At 35.2% G+C, this 19,015-nt stretch overlaps 1 protein-coding gene across 2 annotated transcripts in view; it reads left to right on the top strand.

Annotated features, from left to right (window-relative positions):
* Window positions 1-19,015, top strand: part of Sara (Smad anchor for receptor activation) — a 418,622-nt gene that overhangs the window by 293,182 nt on the left and 106,425 nt on the right. For both annotated transcript variants that reach the window (XM_090410157.1, XM_090410156.1), the window contains one exon: window positions 5,858-5,940. In XM_090410157.1, the coding sequence (XP_090266283.1) occupies window positions 5,858-5,940 (83 nt within the window). The remainder of the gene's footprint in view (window positions 1-5,857; window positions 5,941-19,015) is intronic.

Raw genomic sequence — 19,015 nt, 5'->3', positions numbered from 1 at the left:
TGCTTTTCCATGAACAGATCTGCACAGGGCGGCGAAAGGAGACTGCCCATAGTTAAGCCATTTAGTTGTTCATATATCGTTTCATTCCATTTGAAATAATTAGATTTAAGGCAGTGACGAAAAAAAGGTGAGCGTATCTTCTGCTAAGAGATTGCATAGGATACTGATAACTTCTTTTTCTACTGGGATGTTGGTAAATAAAGATATCACATCCAAGCTAGCGAGAATGTCTGTCTTTAAGATCGAGATGTTTTTCCATTTTTCAATAAAGTGCTTTGAATTCTTAATGTACGTGTCCGATTTTCTGATATGTCCTTTTAGGAGGCTGGAGAGGTGTTTGGACAATACATATGTGGGAGCATTTCCTCCATCAACGATTGGAAGTAGTGGAACTCCATTTTTGTGGACTTTTGGGGCTCCATACAATCATGACGTCAATGGGTGTAGTGACTTCAGATTCTGTTGCAAGTCTGTGGACCAATTAGTCATGTTCCGTAATAAGTTGTTAGGGTCCTTGTGGTTTTTTCATCTTGGGTCCGACTCTAATATGTGATACGTTAATGGGTCTGATAGTAATTTTGTGATCTTGGCTGTGTAATCCTTAGTGTTTAAAATGATTGTGGCATTACCTTTGTCTGTTTTTAAGATAGTTATTTGTTTATCCTTTTTCAAGTTTGAGAGAGCTCTTTTTCTTGGGGTATTATGTTTAGGTTAGGTGGATTTGAAGTTGAAAGGATCAAGAACTGGTCAAGACTGTCCATCACTTTTTAAGATTGCCAGAAGACATTAATCCTTTTTTCAAACATGCTGGAGTGTAGTTTAGACCACAAGCACATCCCATGTGCTTGTGGTCTAAACTATATAGGACAGACATCGAGAAGCCTCAAAATCCGAAAAAAAGAACATATAGGAGATATTAATAACAACAGAACAGACAACAACTCAGGTCTAGTCCATCATTTCATGATTACTAACCATACCATTGATTGGGATAGCAGCTCCATGCCTTGCCTAGAAGATTTCCATTGTAGAAATTTCAAAGAAGCCATTGTAGTCCTCCATTCTGGAAAAATCTTAACAGAAACCAGGAATGATAATAGCTGACATATGGAAAACCTTAATAAGATCTCAGCCTGCCAGAATTTAATTTCGCTCAAAACTACAGAACGTGCTCTCATAACAGTGACTAACACAACACGCTCCGTGCGTGTAATGTTACTCATTGGTATTAGATGTTTATAAATCATGGTCAATTAAAGATCAGTATATATTACAATTTAGTCTTGGATCCAGTCAGTGCACATCATTATCAGTTCTTTAACGTTTGCAAAAGTTATGTGGGGGGGGGGGGGGGGGCAACAACCAGAAAATGAAGGTTGATTTTATGGAATCTACCACTCATGTATCCTAGAACATAAAGGATGCGTGGTTTCTGAAACCATAACAGTTGCAGATCCTTTAGAACAAAGCTTTGCTACAAACTCTGGCAAAGCTTTGTTCTAGACTCTCTAAACAGCAACTCCTGAAGGAGGAATTGATAACAGAATTTTACACTCCCATGCTGGTTCTTCAGGGTCTACTGACATCTGTTATGAGAAGATAAAACATCTATGGATTTTCTTCTCTTACTGTAACATAGAATACTTACTTATGAAGAGTGTCTGTATTCTTGACTGAAGACAATTGTCATTACTTCTTTCTCTAATCAAGAATGCATCCAAAAGTTGCAATTATCATGTTATTGCTATGTCCAGCTGTCTTTGTAGTATCTTTGAGAAAACGGCCAATGCAAGACTTCTGGTTATTTAGAAAGCAATAATTTTTTTTCCTTCAACACATAATGTAACTTTTGTAGATGTTGGTCCACATCTGTACCATTTGGTCCTCTGACACATAATTATAAGAAATGCATTCCTGAAATGTGAACATAGAAAAAATCTATGACAGCATGGAAATATAGTATATTAAAAGAGCTCCACAATCTAGGTCTCAGAGGGCATCTCCTTCTTTGTATTAATATCTTTTTTTTTTCTCTAGCTGAATCTTTCAATTCTGAATGGGTAGCACTTTACCCCACCATGCTACCAATAGGAGTGTGTTTCCCTAAGGTTCTTTTTTAAGCATTAAATTCTTAATTGCTGACTACATAATTTTCTACCATTTAGCAAGAAAAGTCAAATTTCTATTTTCTTGTAACAAGTTATGGAAAGGCAGCTTCAACAAGCAGATAATTATGTGTTTGTGGGCACTTGGTAACAGGTTCAGGTTCTCAGTAGAAAAGGTGCATGTACACATTGGTTGAAAATACAGTATGTGCACTCTTTTCTAGTGAATTCTGAGTTTCTGCTGATCTAGAGTTAAGGTCATTTTTGACAATAAAAATAAATAAACACCTTTACATTCCTTATACACTTTATGAACTAAGAGAAAAGCGCAAGAGAGCATTAATCATTCTCTATAGTCTATCCTCTGCAGAATGTGGCACATCAGCATTTCTTACCTGAACTTAATGAGTGCATGCATTTGCTTAAAGCTTGGTTATGGATTACAAGTCTGTGCTTCTGTAAGGGAGAGTACCCTGCAATAGTTGGATGCTATCCATCATCATGAATGCTAATAACTACTGGTGAATTTTGCACATCATCCATTCAGAGCCTTTACATGGAATCAAATGAATATACTTTATCTTTGTACTTGTATTTTTGTCCCCTATGTTGGAAAGTTCAGTAATTTTTTTCAGTAACATTAGACTGTCATTTTCCCTTTTGGGATGAAAGAGAAAGATTATACAAACTCTTGACATAAATGTAGACATTACCTGCACTGACCATAATTGTAGTCTCTCATGAAGGTTTGTATTGCGTCATGCAGCCTCTTACTGTGTCAGCTAAGGAAGCTACTTATCTGTTATCAATCTACATGCAGCTATTTAATGCACACAGAACAGAGTACTCTGATTTCTTACCTGTCTATACCGATGCTTCAAGATATGAGACTTCTCTTGGATATCTTGCTGTTTTTCCTGGCCTGTCATCTTAAATCAGATTCCACTTGAATGTAGTAGCTATACTGCTGAGCTGCATATCATACAGCTTGTACTTTCATAGACGAGGAAAAAAAAAAAATCTGCTGTCAGATCAGTAAATATTTTGATAGTGTATTTCATGTAAGGATAGCAGAAATACTTAGTGTTGAATAACAATAGGAAGAGGTAAAGACTGACAGTTCAGGAATGGGAAGTGTTTAGAATATTAAATAACCTTGATGTTAAAATAAGGCTATAGAATTGGATGGAGTAACACCATGTATATAATGGGAATGTATGAACAGCTGGCATTACGCTTGACTTGGTTGATCAACAGAAGTCTGGCAACAGGAAGACTCCCAGAAGAGTTCAAAGAAAGAAAGAAAAGTAGTGCCACTGCATAAGGGAGAATCTAAGTCTGTATTGTCTATCTATTGACCAGTGCATATATGAAGTGTAGTGGCTAACTTGTATAGGATACAAATCTGGATTGATGAGAATGGAAATCTTTTGAGTGAGAGGGAGAGAAGCATGGGTTTATTAAGGGACAGTCATTCTATAGTAACTTGATTACATTTTATAATATGGTGAATAATGTTTTGGACAGAGTAGATGCTGATACAGTGATTTATCTGGATTTTGCTAATATATACCACATGATAAACTATGTTAAAATTGAGCAGGATGAGGATAGATAATCATTTGGTAGCTTGGTTACAGGGATGTTTGATTGATAAGAGTCAGTGAGTGGTGTTTGAGGGCTGTAGTGTGTTAAAAAAGGAAGGTGATGAGTGGAGTACTACAGGGTTCTGTTATAGAACCACTGTTTAATTTATATATCAATGATATAGTTCACAGTGTGAGAGGAGATATTCATTTGTTTGCTAATGATTCTAAATTAGGTAGAGCAATATCAGGAAGTTCTGATGTGATGTGATTACAAGATTATTCAATCAGTTGGTGCTTTTGGGCTGATGAATGGAGATGTCATTTTGGTGTTGCTAAGTGTAGGCCACAGAAGATGGAATTAAATTTATCATATTGGAGGAATTTTGCTTCAGGAGTTGGAGGAAGCAAGGGATAGTAAATTGTGGATAGGAAACTGAAGTTCAGGGACATGTCGCAAAAGTTATAAGGATTACCTAGAAAATTGTTGCTAGAATGCAAAGAATGCTGACATTTATGGGTAAAGAGGTGATAGTTCTATTGTATAAAGCACTAATTAGGCCTCATTTATTTCTGTCCACAGATCTGTTCACTTGGCTCTATTGGTGATAAGGAAACACGGGGTGGGGGGGAGACAGTGCGGAGGTGAATAACTAAGACTGTCTCAGGACTGGAATATTGAGTATCAGTACTGATTGAGAGAACATGATCTTCAGAGCTTAGCTGATAGAAGGAGGAGAGGTGATATGATTGTGACATAAGTTGGTGAGAGGACCCTATTAGATAGATATACGGGAATTACTTAGGATAATGCATGATGTGAGAATGAGCGGTCATGCCTGGAAATTATATAAAGTTCACTTCCTTCATGTAAGGAAGTGAAAAGGAGATTTATTTTACTTGGTGAGTGGTGAATGAGTGGAATGCATTGCGAAGTAAGTGTTGAATGTTCCAATATTGAATGTATTCAAGGCAAGGTATGAAAGTTATTGTGGTCTGTGAGTATTCAACCTCCCACAATGAATGTTTGGTCTCCATGGAGGCTTGGAGTAATACCAATACTACTACTACAGACTCATTGAGTACTTCACAGGCCTGAAGTGTTACAATTATTGTATCAAATGAATACCTTCAATATTGATGTTCAGTGTCATATATTCCAACCACATTAGAATCAAGGAAAATTTGACTGCAAATGTAGCTGCTAGGTCAGCTTATACTGTTTCACTTTCTTATGTAGAATACAGTTAATAAATGGAAATTGAATTAATGGCAGTCATCCTAGCAGGAAGAAATAACAAATAATTTGCACAAAATTAAGCCTGAAATTAAGAATGTGCAGTCTAGTATATGTAAAACCAGAAGAGAGAAAGTTCTGGCAAAGCTATGCATAGGTCATAGTTATCTGCTGATGGCAGATATGTGTGAAAACTTTAACACTTGCCAAACCATATGTCTTATTCTGGTGAAGTACCAGCACTTAACTCAAGAGAATATGGTTTTAGTAATCTGCTGAGCCACATACAGTCTGGCAAATCTTGTTATAGTCAAACAGATTACATGTTGTTTAACTTTTTACAAAGAATTAATTCCTACAGATGCAAATTATAAATGTTCTCTCTCTCTCTCTCTCTCACACACACACACACAGAACTGTTTCTCTTTTTAAAATCCTTTGCTGTTCACATAAGACATTAATGCATTTTGTTTCTTATTACATCCTGTATTGCTGTAACTGTGGTAATGGTGCATTATGATCCTTGCTGTGCTTGTGCCAGTAAATCCCAAACTAAGCAACTAACCCAGTCTCAGTAGTGCATGTGTTTCCCACTCTTTCCTCACACTGTCATATGCATTAGTTCTCTGGAGCAGGGAGAACTACAGGATAAGTAATGACTAGAAATCCCCACTCTTAAAGTGTGACTGCAGTTCCACTAAAAAAAAAAAAAAAAAGCTGTTATCCTCAAAGGATCAGTATTAAAGTTTATTTTTATTTAAGTGATGCGAAATATTCCATTAATTATAATATATTGAACTTTGATGGATATGACAAATATTAGATATTCCTTTTAATTTAATTATATTCAGTATATATTTTGTTGTATTCAGGATAATTGATGTATATTATAGACAGAGAGAGAGTAATTGTTTTTTTTTCTGTTTTAGATTATCCATGCTCGCTCATTAGTGTGCGTAATCGAAAGCCTGTTTATTGTGAGATAGGACATACCATTATGAATGTTCTTGCAGTAAGTTTTATTTATTATTATTTTATTTTACTTTTTTTGTTAAAAATATCAAAATAAAATCCGTAAAAGTAGTTGAAAAGAAAAAAAAAAGTGTTTCTCACATTTTCCCTTGCTCTCTTGTTAGATCCAGTGGCCTATCACAGTGAAGTAACATGTTTTCATTGAAACTTGAATAGTACTCTTATAAGGCAATTAATCCTGTCTGCGTAATATATTCTGATGGTAATTGTATGTTTTTTTACAGCGTCGAGGGTTTCTATTCCTTATAACTGCAACCATTATACGAGGATAATGTGGTTGGTCTTATGCCTCCCAGTGTATCCTATGTCTATAGAAGCGCTGAGTTCTCAAGGCTGGTTTGCCTGTTTGTGGGATGGAAAAACCCAGATAAACTGGGGAGAAAAACCCTACAGTCCACACCTAAGACCACTAACTTGGCTATGTCTGAGAAAGATCCTAAGCTCCTCATGTTAGTAATGGGAATTGAATCCAGGACACTCCCAGGCATATGGTTGTGAAGCAGATAGCCACCCACCTAACCGTGTGGAGTTTTCCTGTGTTGCAGGAAAACCTTAGTTTCTGGGAGAAAAAAACCTTGCCACCACCATATGGTGCCATCTAACCCAGGTTTACTTAAAAAGCCCTGATAAAGGTTCTTTGCATCCTATGTGAGATTTGAACCCAGGTCTTTTTCACCTAGAGGAATTGAGCTACTTAGGCTTTTACATTTAAAAAAAAAAAAAAATCATTGGTTGTCCAGTCTGACTTTTAGGAAGGTTACGATTTCATTTCCTCTGATGACTAGATTAAAGTTTAATTTCATCCTACTTTCTAAAAGTAGAGTAATGGATGAAATCTCAGTTTTATTATTCCTCTCCAAAACATGCAATTTACGTATAAATAGAGGCTGTGTAGCTCAGTGGAAATGGCATTTGCACTCCGCAATGCTTAACCACACAAAGGGTTCAAATCTAGTCGGCGACTAGAGGAACCTTTTCTAAGCCTTTTTTTTGACTGGTTCCCAAGTTAGTCAATCTCTAGCATGGGCAAGCTGGATTGTTTTCCTGTAAACTCAAGAAAATTGACCGTGAAACCCACAATATTTTCAGACATTAAAAAAAAAAAAAAAGTATTGTGTTAGGGTCCACAAGGTGGCAGCACTTGTTAGCTGTCTCTTCACTGCATGCCAATTAAATTAGTGATAGCCATGGGCCAGCTATCTCTGATTGGCTACCAGTGGAGATTGAACTTCCCACTCAGCCTCCAAAAGTTAGATAGGACTAAAACGGCCTTGCCTACTCCCTATACAGCAATAAAAGACTTATCTGGGTTTTTTTTTAATATATCTAATTAACTAACTTCTCTAGTAAGCAGTACTGACTGATATGATACATTGCTTGTCACTGATCAGTATTCAAAGTGTGTTATGATGATGATCAAGATACGGTAAAATGACAATTGAAACCCAAGAATTAATGCAAATGACATCTGACAGTGAGTAGCATAATTGTATGTTCTTAACATGTCATCCTTGCCTCACCTTCCACTATTCTGTAAACTGTAAGGTATTAATGTATCTGAAAATATAGTTATATATATAAAGTTATTTAAAAATCAGATGATAACAAAATTTAAATTTTATCATCTAATTTTTTTATTGTGGGATAAAAAATTTGCAGATTGTAATTGTTCAGGAATACTTCAGAAGGAAGCTGTTTCAGAAGACACAAACATGGAATAAAACAGGAAGAGGAGCAGGTTACAATTGTATTTTACTGAAAAGGGGTGTTAGTCAACTGTTAATCTTGCAGTTGACTAACAGGAGTCCTACTTGACAAAGAGGAGAGAAATGATGAATGCCATTTTAGTAGATTAGTGGCTATGAGCGTATCTATAGAACAGACAATTTCTGATTATATCTTTATAGAGTGTATAGAATGTACTATGATCACACTACATGATTTAGTTTATGTTATTATAGTTTCTTCATAGCAACAATTTTGCTCCAAATTAATCTTATCCGTGTTTAAGAATGGTGAAACTGAGGTCAGAGAGCTGGCCAGCAACAGCATTGGCAAATGGATAACAAGTTGCATTGATGCACTAATCAAGGGTATCATTCTATCTCACCTCTCGAATTGTGTAAAGTAGCCAGCATCGGAAAACTAGTGGTGATGACTATTGTTAATGACATCAGCTACAATAAGGTTTGTGCACAATGGGTCCTGAATGTGCTGAGCAATATAAAGAAGCTCAGAAAGTCATCTGTGTAAAATTTCTCCAGTGCTGGTCACAAGTGATGAAACAAGGGTTCACCATTACAATCCTGAAACAAAGATATAGTCAGTGGAATGGCATCATTTCAATTCACTGCAAATTTTGAAGTCATGTTCTGGGACAAAGATAGCATCTTGGATTTTTTTGGAGAGAGGCACTATGATAATTCAGAGTAATGCATAGATATGTTGCATAAATTTAAAAAAGAAATGTATTCATAGAGTTCTGCTCATCAGAAACATATTCCAGATTTTGCATTGCATCCTCTGACTACCACTTATTTGGCTAGTCTCTCTCTCTCTCAAGAATGCATTTTATGGATGCTTGAAACATACTTTTTTTTTGAAGAGATTTCATGTCGAACTAAAGACTTAGAAGCAGCATACAGAATCCCATTCTACATTGGCAAAAGCATATAGAGCAGCGTTTCTCAACCTTTCTAAGCTCAAGGATCAGTCAAATGCCTAAAACAATTCTACGGACCACTAAGTTATGTAATTTTTTTTAAAATATACGTGAGGATTACCAACATTATGGAAAAACTGTGCCTTTTATAGCATAATAAATCCAAAAGTATGTTTTGAATACATATGGAAACATAATTAAGTTGGAAGTAAACAATTAAAAATGTATCATCACTGAACAAAGTTTTAATTTTTATTATTAATCAAATAAAAGGCATCAGTTTCCGATTTGCTGTCAGCAAAGGAATGGGTATATCAGCAGGACCCCCATTCATCTGCCCTCAGCAACTTTTATATTTTATATGTTATCCCCATCTGCCAACACTCATTAAGCTCACCCCACAACAACTTTTTAGCACCGTTGATACCATGGGCAAATGAATGGGGAATGTCAGCGCTGTCAAGCTGCTACCTTCATCGATCTGCCCACAACAAAATTTATCTTTAATCCCCATTCATCTACCCACAGAAACTTTTATATTTTATATGTGATCCCCATTCATATGCCGATACTCATGAAGCTAGCCCCACGACAACTTTTATCTTCACCTACTCTCTGATTCGACCTGCGACATGTAAACTGTTCCATTTGATAAGTGGGTTGTGAGACAAGGGGGAAAATATTGTTCTTATCTTACTCCATCATAATACTGAATACGAACTTGACATCCATAAATTTCATCATGGATGACATCCCTTGTCCTGTCCAATCTATCCCCTGCATATACCCAAAAATTTCACTCAGAACATCCCAAAGCAATTAATTCTCCCCCCCCCCCCCACACACACACTTCTTGCCGATACGAATCACCTTATTTCCCAGACAAGTTTTCTATGACCAGCAAAAAAAAATTTAAGACATCCTGTTATGTTGAGGTTCTTCCCGATATCTATAAACAGTCCAACCCGCGGTGTCAGTCACAAAGTGTCATCTGCGTGGTCGGACGCATTTTCCCGCCAGTGACCATATGCCATATATACCGTACACATGTGATTTGTACTAATCGTGTTATGATGATGGTTTTAATTATATCCGTCCTGTTTTATTTAGAGGCACAGCAGTGATCATCGTAAATCCTACAGATTCATTAATTGTGTGGTGGTTTTATTTATATCTGTCCTGTGTGCTGCTTGTATTCATTACATTATGATGTGTGTTTCTGTATAATCCATGACCGTACGGATGTTGTCTGCATGCGACGGATTCGGTGTGCTTGGCCGTATATTCCCACAAACGACTGTACGAGATACGGAATTTCGCTGAACAGGACACGGGCAGCTATCCTCCTCGCCAGCAGAGCTGAGCCTCGCCATTATGTCACTTTGCGTAACTTTCATTTCATCTCCAATTTTGTCCGATTTTGGAAATGGATTAATTCCAAAACTAGTAACTAGAATAATCAGAAACTGTAGTCCAAATAAATCATACGATTTAATTATGCTACTACTTACTTTTAATGAGATGGTTCAGCTTCTTGGCCTTTGCAGATTTGCTGGATATCTGGCTCAATATTGGTCAGCTTCAGTCGAAGATCGGCCCACACACCAAGACGATTTCTGTATTTTGTTTTTATTTGAAGGAGCGATGAAAATCCTTTCTCACAAAAATAGGTTATAGAAAACTGCATGACGATTTTCAGTGCTGCTTCAGATAATTTGGGAAATTCGCTTCTCACTGAAGACGAGATCCAGAATCAAGTCAAACCAAGATCACGGAATTGCATTTTAAGTCCACTGTCACATGAAAGCTCAATTAACTCTTCTGTTTTCAATGACGAAAGGTCATTCTCATGACTGTAAACCTGAAATGGATCGTGAACCCCACTGAAATTTCTTATGAAAGTTATTTGGTAAATATGTTTTGAAATTCTGTTTCAGAGTTTTGAGGTGGTTACAAACCTTTTCTAGAAACTTGGAATCAACAAAAATATCGTTTTCCACTAAAGTGGATTCCAATGTTGGAAAAGGTGCAAATTATCTGTCTTTTACATAACTAATCCATAACACCAGTTTTTTTCCTCGAATGCCTTTATTTTGTCACAGGTATCAAGAACAGCTGAAGAATTTCCCTGAAGGGAGAGATTTACTTCATTTAATTTCGAAAAAAAATGTCTGAAAGATAGGATAGTGTTGATAACCATGCTTCATCAACACGGAGTGATACAAAATTAGAATTACGTTCATTTACAAACAGTAAAACTTTGTGACTTAATTGAAATACCCTTGTTAGTACTTTGCCCCTGGACAGTGAATTTCAGAATGAGGCAAAAGTTGTATATATTCACTTCCCCTTTCATTGCAGAGTACTGAAAATAACCTGTTATTTAACTGTCGAGCCTTAATAAAATTAACTAGCATCTATTACAGCGTTGTATAGCACAGTTTTAAATTCTGGTGACATTCCTTTTGAGCCCAACCTTTCCTTATGTCATACATTGTTTCATAAACAATATACCCGATTCCTATCCGGAGCTACTTCCTTGACCATAGAAGCAACCTCCTACTATGCCTGCCTATAAGGGCATGAGCTCCATCCGAACAAAAGCCCATGCATTTTTCCCACTGGATCCCTTTGTGTATTATGTAATTATTGAGACTGTGAAATATTTTTTCTCCAGTTGTTCAGGATGACAAAGTTCTACAAAACAGAATATCATCATGAATATTGTTATAATGCGCATATCTTACATAGCATATTAACTGGGCATCATCTGTATCATCAGTAGTCTTGTCTGTTTGTAACACATAATAAAGACTCTACTTAACTGTTTCGATTAACTGAGATTCTACGTTATCTGCCATATTAATTCTGCGACATACAGTGTTATTGAAAGAGGAGTCAAATCAACATCTTTTAGTAACTTGTTGCTAAACATAGTTTTTACCACATCTTTTATAGTTGGAAGTAGTAAATTTTCCCTGATAGAATGAAGTCTCCCTGTTTTCGCTATGCGCAAACTTAACAGATAGATGCTTCCAGTGCCTTTGCTATTAGCGAACCCATGGAAGAAAATACATCTTTCCCATGATTTAATGTCACTAAGCGTCGCTGAAATCGGCTTTTTTTCCCCCCCTCATTTTTCACATCTCAATGTTTAGTTTGTGTGTTGGAGAAACTATTTCTCAATGTTGGAGTTTCACAGGTTTCATGCACTCGTTCGACAACACTTGTTAACACAAAACATACTGAAGTTTCTGTTCACTTTCATCTCCACACCAAGTAAACCCGAATTCCTAATATGAACTCTGATATTTCCTACTGTATTTTTTTCTTTGAACTGTGTTGTAACGGCGAGTAAATAGTATCAGATTTACTCGGCGTTACAACACATGTATCACAATTAGGGTTAGCATCACCTGTTTCATTTGGTTTGCTTTTCAAAGTCCTAGTTCTAAGCCACTTTTCCATTATTAAAAAACTTTTCCAAAAAATATATAAATGCAGGGGTTAACTCACGACACACTTTGTCCAAGTATCATTTAGCACTTCAGAAGGTATACTGAGCCTTGATTGAAGGAGGAAAACCTTCAGTAATAAAAATCAATAAACAACAAGCAATTGGTTGAAATGTGGATAACACATGTTCACTTCAAATCTGACAAAACATGAAGGGAAGTCAAAAGCAATAAAACTATATTGTTGTTCACTTCATCCCTCTTATTATTCATCATTCTGCCACTACAAATTATTGTAGTGCCAGAATGACGAGTAATAAAAGAGGGGTGAAGTGGACAACAATATAGTTTGATTGCAAATTAAGTGGATATTGAATCCAACATTATTTCAAAGCTGAATAAGAAACTCTAAGATAGAAAATCTAAGAGTTTCATGCCGAATACAGATAGAAACTATAAAAGTTTCGGCAGATCCAAGCGTAAGCCAACACCTGGTTCAGGCTGGGGCAACTCGTAGTAAAGGTGCAGTGAGTTCTGATCACTATCCTTAGCATTTTCCATAAAGTAAAGCACATCTCCTTACAGACATGTATGATGCTATACATCAGGGGTGTTCAACCTGTCGATCGCAGAGCAATTTTTGGTTGATCTCTTGTGTATTCCTCCTTACAAATTTAATTAAAACTGAAAAATAATATTTTATTTATCATTATTTTGTGTTATTTTTAATTCGCTTTAAGGTGTATTGCTATTGTTTATTTATTTTTCATTATAATTGTCAAATCAGTAATTTTCTTATAAGTCCGGGTAAATGAATTAATTTGGATCAGTGGAAGTCAAACAGTGAGCCGAGTGAATACGATTATAAGCAAAGTGTAAAAACTCGATTGTAGCTTAAATATTAAATATTCCAAAGCACATTACATCGATTTTTTACTTAGGTTAAGTCCCATGTGCATGTTGTAAAAAAATAAACTTTGTTTGTCTCGGTATAGTTTGTATTAGAGGTTTTTGTAAACTCTTTTGAAGCTAACTGTATATACTGCTTTAATAAGAATATATTAGACTTAAAAAAAAAGGCAATGTTTTTGTCGCCGAAGCTGTACATGGCGGCATTAGAAAGATTGTTATTGAAACTTGTATGTATGAGAAAGGCTTGCAGGCTCTAAGTGTAAGCATCTCCGAAGTCAGTCAGAAAGAGTTCAAACAACTTTCTGATGGACGGCAACTTACAATCAAAAGAAAGTGGAGGAGAACAAAAGGTGTGCTGAACTTGAAACTGAAGATGAAAGACTCATACCGATTCTTTGGGGATTGCCAAACTTCATGCAAGGTCTCAGAGGAGGCCTAATAAAAAAGGACTGAAGCAAGCAGAAGGGGTCCCGGTTGCAGAATTGCTGTCAGAGAGACAGCCGTATCCATGTTGCTTGAGAGAGCAGTTTCCCGCTTCCAGAAAGGAGCTTCTCGGTTCGAAGCGTCACTAGAGAGACCACTTCTAGGCCACAGACAGGGTTTCAAATTGCCAAAAGGAAGAGTTCCAATTGCCAGAGAAAAGTTTCCAGGCCTGGTTAATGTCAGAAATTCACCAGCGTGTTGCGTTTTCATTACAATTTGATGAATCAAACAACTTCACTGATATTGCTCAGTTAATGGTATTTATTCGCATAGTATTTCAAGATTATTCAAGTAAAGAAAAACTTTTGAAAATTATACCATTATTGGGAAGGACTAGGAGAGAAGACATTTTTTCGGCATTTGATGAATTTGTGAAACAACACAAACTTTTGCTTTTTAAACTTGTGTCTATTACTACTGATGGTGCTCCTGCAATGATAGATAATAAATCAGGCTTCATTTCATTATGTAAAAACGATGACAAATATCAGACCATATTTTAACTTACCACTGTATTATTCACCAACAAGTACTGTGTAGTAAAAGATTAAACACAAAAGATGTTTTGGATATTACATTTAAAATTGTAAATTCTGTTTGAGGAAAAGCCCTGCAATGCCTGTTATTTAAATTACAGGCAGATGATGATGATAGGGAACTTCTGTTGTAAAATAATGTTCGCTGGCTCAGCAGAAGTCAATTTTTAGAAAGATTTCTTGTATTAATTAACAATACAAAAAATTTTCTTGATGAAAAAGGAGATATTTATTCACAATTGAGTGATAAAAGATGGTTGTTACACTTATCATTTTTAGTAGATTTCTGTACGAAATTAAGCAATTTAAATGTAGAGTTACAAGGTAGAGATAAAAATTTAATTGACATGTTAAGTTCAATAAAAGCTTTCCAACAATACTTACTTTTATTAAAGAAAAATATAAATGACCACGAATTTAGACATTCCCATATTTATTAAAATTTTTTGAACAAAATCAAGAAATGCTTCGCATTTCTTGATTTTGTTCAAAATTGATTTTCATGATTTAAAAGAATTTATTCGTGAATTACAATTAGTTGAGGAAGAAATAAATTCAAGATTTTAATAAAACTGAAATGATTGTATTTATCAATAATCCATTTCAAGAAAACTTGAACATCACAGAAATTTCAAATAAAATTAGTGGGCTGTTTGATATAAACCAAGCTGACGTAGAACTTGGGATAATAAACATTCAGTATAGTTTACATTTAGAATTAATAAACAATGAAGTTATTTGGAAGTATGCACATGAAAAATTCCCAATGTTAACTGATATTGCGTGAAAAATTCTGTCGTGTTTCGGATCGACATACTTGTCAGAATTCACTTTTTCAAATATGACTGTCATAAAAAATCAATTAAGAAACCAAATTACAAATGATCATTTGGTTGATCATCTGCGATTGGCAACTTCTTCTTATCAACTTGACTATGAAAATATTGCGAGGTCCAAACAATGCCAAATTTCACATTAATTTTTTTTAAATTTTTTTTTTAATCAACCTGCATTTCCTGTAACTTGTGAGTTTGTAATCAATCTGTTGTTTTTTCTAACTTTGGTTTTCCAAAATAGAGAAATGTTTTATTCCAATATATATATATATATATTGTTGTATTAAAATAATTAAAAGTGATAAATAAATTTTTAAATACACAAATAAAGTTTTTAGTTGTATATTTTTTTTTAGTTTGTTTGTGCGTAATCAGATGTCAGGTTGGGGGAATGTGATCTATATAAGAGAGTAGATCGCCAAATAACTTTTTATAGAAAAGTAGCTCGCATAGTAAAAAAAAAAGGTTGAACACCACTGCTATACATTACGGAGGGGTGTGGTGGGGATCACTACCCAGACCGGTTTCCCTGTTTAAGTACAGGGTATCCTCTCCAAAAACTCGTGAGATCCCCCGGATCACCCAATAATGAGCGACCCATAGGATCAAAAATTCAGAAACTCGGCGTTCTTTCCCCTCAATAACAGGCTCACCCTGTCACTGAGAATCGGTTGGCTCTACACTGTGGCAAGCTCCCCTACCACCGAGCAGAGCTGCTCATTTTCTCATCTGAGGGGTAACAGCAATAGCCGTGCCTCACTTAACTTCACAGGCTACAGCGTTACCCCCCCCCCCCACACACACACACTCAGACCGGTTTCGACCTTTGTTGAATGTTCAAGTACAGGTGAAACTCCAAAAACTCAGAACTCTTGGAACTGGTTGGCTCTACCTCGTGGCAGCTACCCCACCACCAAGCAGAGCCACTCATTTGCTCATTGGGAGGGCTAACAGTAACAGCCATGCTTCAGTTAACTTCACAGGCTACAGCATTGCCATTCATCGCCAAAGCTTCCCATCGGTTTCAACTTTTGTTGAGGTCTCATCAGTGAGTAGGTAGACCCAGATATAAATACTGAGGTTGAAGTGATGCAAAAGTCTCCATTTGATTTCAATAATTTTTACTTATTCAATTTTAATTTGTTTGGATAACTAAAAATATATTTATTTAATTAATTTAAGTCTACCTGCCGACCACCTTTCCCATCATCGCAGATCACAGGTTGAGAAACACTGATATAGAGAATGATGAAGACTGTTGAAAATGAGAGAATGCTCATGAAATACAGAAGATCAATCCACATAAACACCTTGTTTGCAAAACTTCTGGCATAATGAACAGAACCATCCACCTTAAACCAAGGATAAATTTTCATTTATTAATTTAAATAAATAGTAAAAAAAAAAATGTTTGCCAGATATTTCAACCTGAAAATAACAGATCACCTTTAGTGGCATACAGGCTAGTATGTACAAGGTAGAATATTAACAATAGGTTATTTAGAGAACAGTATGCGCCATGCAGTGTGGGCAAGGTGTAGAAATTTATATATAATAAAAGAAAATATATTGATGTTCGATAAGAATGAGACTTTCTCAGATTCTTGGCAAGGAGAGCAATTGTTCTAATTCAAATTAGAATGATGCAGCAGGGTTCAAAATGTTCCAACTTGAAGTGGCATTGGTGGAGTAAGTGTGTTCTAGACCAGAAGATTCTGTGGTCAGTGTGACTCCTATGTTGGGCTAGACCACATTTCTTAGATTTCTTATTAATGATATAAGATTGGTGTTCTTGTATTCTTTTCTCTTAAGAATGCCCAGTTTATCTGAGATAGGAAAGGTGGCAATTTCAGAGAACTTGGAACCAGAGATACGGAAAGAAGAGATTGTTTATTTTTTTGGAAAAGATAACCATGAGGAGAGTTTGTTAATTGGAAAAAAATGTAGGCTAAGTTGTGTTGCTTGAGGATTCTTGAAATCAGTTGGAAATACCTGAAATATATGGAATTGGGACTCACCATACTGTTTTAGGATTTGGAACTTAAAAAACAAAAAAAAAAAAACATGCTGTATAGTTAGTTGAGAATTAAGAATGTTAAGAAGTTCTAGCTTTAAATTTTTTGGGTTAGAGCATATGATATGAGCTTGGTGCAGTGAAGTTTTTATAATTCCAATTTTTTGGGATGGTTAATGAGCAGACTGCTGCTGTATGTAGTAATCAGTGAAAGTTGGTGTATGGTAGGCAGAAATAGTTTACTAGAAGGAAAATGGGAGAATAATATATCTAAGAATGCTAGTGCACATTCTGTTTTCCTGGTGAAATTTATCTGGTGGGGGAAGGGGAAGTTTTTTGCTAGAAATCTTCACAGGGAAGCTAGATGGCAAGAATATCATCTACACAGTGTACTTAAAATTATGGTTAGGGCTGTATGAAGGAAAAAACAATTTCTTCTAAGTCTAAGTAAATTGCTAGTGCAGGAGAAAGTAAGCCTCCTTTCAGGGTACATTCTGTTTGTTTATAAAGTGTGTTTGGGAAAATGAGTGGATAACAAAGGCTTGTAAAAAAAAAAATGAAGGGAATCCCCAAGAAGGATGTTGGAAAACAGATTTAGTGTTGACTATTAACAGTGAGTTGTTTATGAATGAGTAGGAATTGCTGCTTAGTGAATAGCTAGATAAAAATTTAGCTATGCATTAAGTAGGAGAAATTATGTACCCTATGATTAAGCAAACAGGCATGTCTTCTTTATGGATGCAGCAGATGATCTCTACGTCATCTTTATTAGCTATTGTCTTTCCCAGGTGTGCATCATATGCAAAACTGGATATTCTTATATATTTGTAATTATCTTAGACTTGAAATTTCGTTGTGTCAATGCTTATATATAACTTGAGCAGTGTATATATACAGTTCTTGGTTTAAATAAATTGATTTATGAGACACACTGAGGCTGATTTGTTAATGCACTAGTCTAAAAAATATGAACCTGTATATATCTGATTAATAAGGGGAAAGTATTTATGATATGCTAAATGATAAGTTAAAGTCACAACTGAGATAAAGAGGTAAGAGTTAGCAGGGGAATGATATCTGCTTTATCTTTGTTTATATTTCTTACAAACTTGCACTCAACAAGTAGTTTAACTGGTGCAGTCGTAAAACAAATAAATTCATTAAACTACTGAGTGTGAAGTAAAGTAGATATATATAAAAATGATGTGTCGACAGGATAAAGTCCAATAAAATAGTGAGAAATCGAATCTAATATTGGATTGGATTAGTTTTGACATCAGTATCAGTGTGTTGTATAAAGGTTTTTATATGAACTAAGAAATGTATACAGAAAGTGATTGTGATACTAACAGGATAGATGCAATTGAGTTCTTTAGAACAGTAAATCCAAATCTTGTAATTCCAACGTAGTCAGGAGAAGACCATGAAAATGTAGAATCTTATTTTAAATTTACAAAAAGGCTTAAAGAGGTAGGAAAATGGCCAGAATTTCACTTATTATTCTTAGGAACAAATTAGTAGTTAAGGTAAAAACATTCTTAAATGCCTCACCTATCTTGCAAGATATGATTGATATGAAATTTAAGAGTACTTTAATAGCGGAATATTCTAAAGTAAGAGATGTAAGTCCTCACTTATGGAAATACATAAATGCTTTTTTAGGACAGTAAAGAAACCATTTTGGAATACTACAATAGATAACCTAAGCGTAGCCCATAAATTAAGTGTCTCAGGAATTGAAAGGCCTCACCTAGAATGGTCTATATTTCATTAGTTCAGAGTAATGAACGATGAACTAAAAGAGGTAGCTTACAATGAAAAAGTTAAGATTCTGGACGAATGCTACATGTCAAGAGAAAGAGAAGAAAGACTTGGGGACATTTATCAGTCCTCAAACCCTAAACAAGTGCATTCTTTAGAATATAGTGTCACTTCAAGTAATATAGCTTGTAATAAGAAGAATGAAAGTCAGAAAAATAAGTTATATATTTTTATATATATATAAAATATATAAAATATATATAATATATAAAATAATATATAGGACAGTAAAGTATATATATAATATACAATAAAATATATATATAATATATAAAATAGTATATAAAATTGAAGGAAATGGTAGAAATAAGTCAAGATATAGATGTTAGTTCTGAA

The sequence above is a fragment of the Typopeltis vanoorti genome, chromosome 20 (assembly GCF_054136105.1).
Source record: "Typopeltis vanoorti isolate ZY-2024b chromosome 20, IOZ_Tvanoo_1.0, whole genome shotgun sequence".
NCBI classification, from domain to species: domain Eukaryota; kingdom Metazoa; phylum Arthropoda; class Arachnida; order Uropygi; family Thelyphonidae; genus Typopeltis; species Typopeltis vanoorti.
This window is presented reverse-complemented; position numbering and strand designations above follow the sequence as displayed.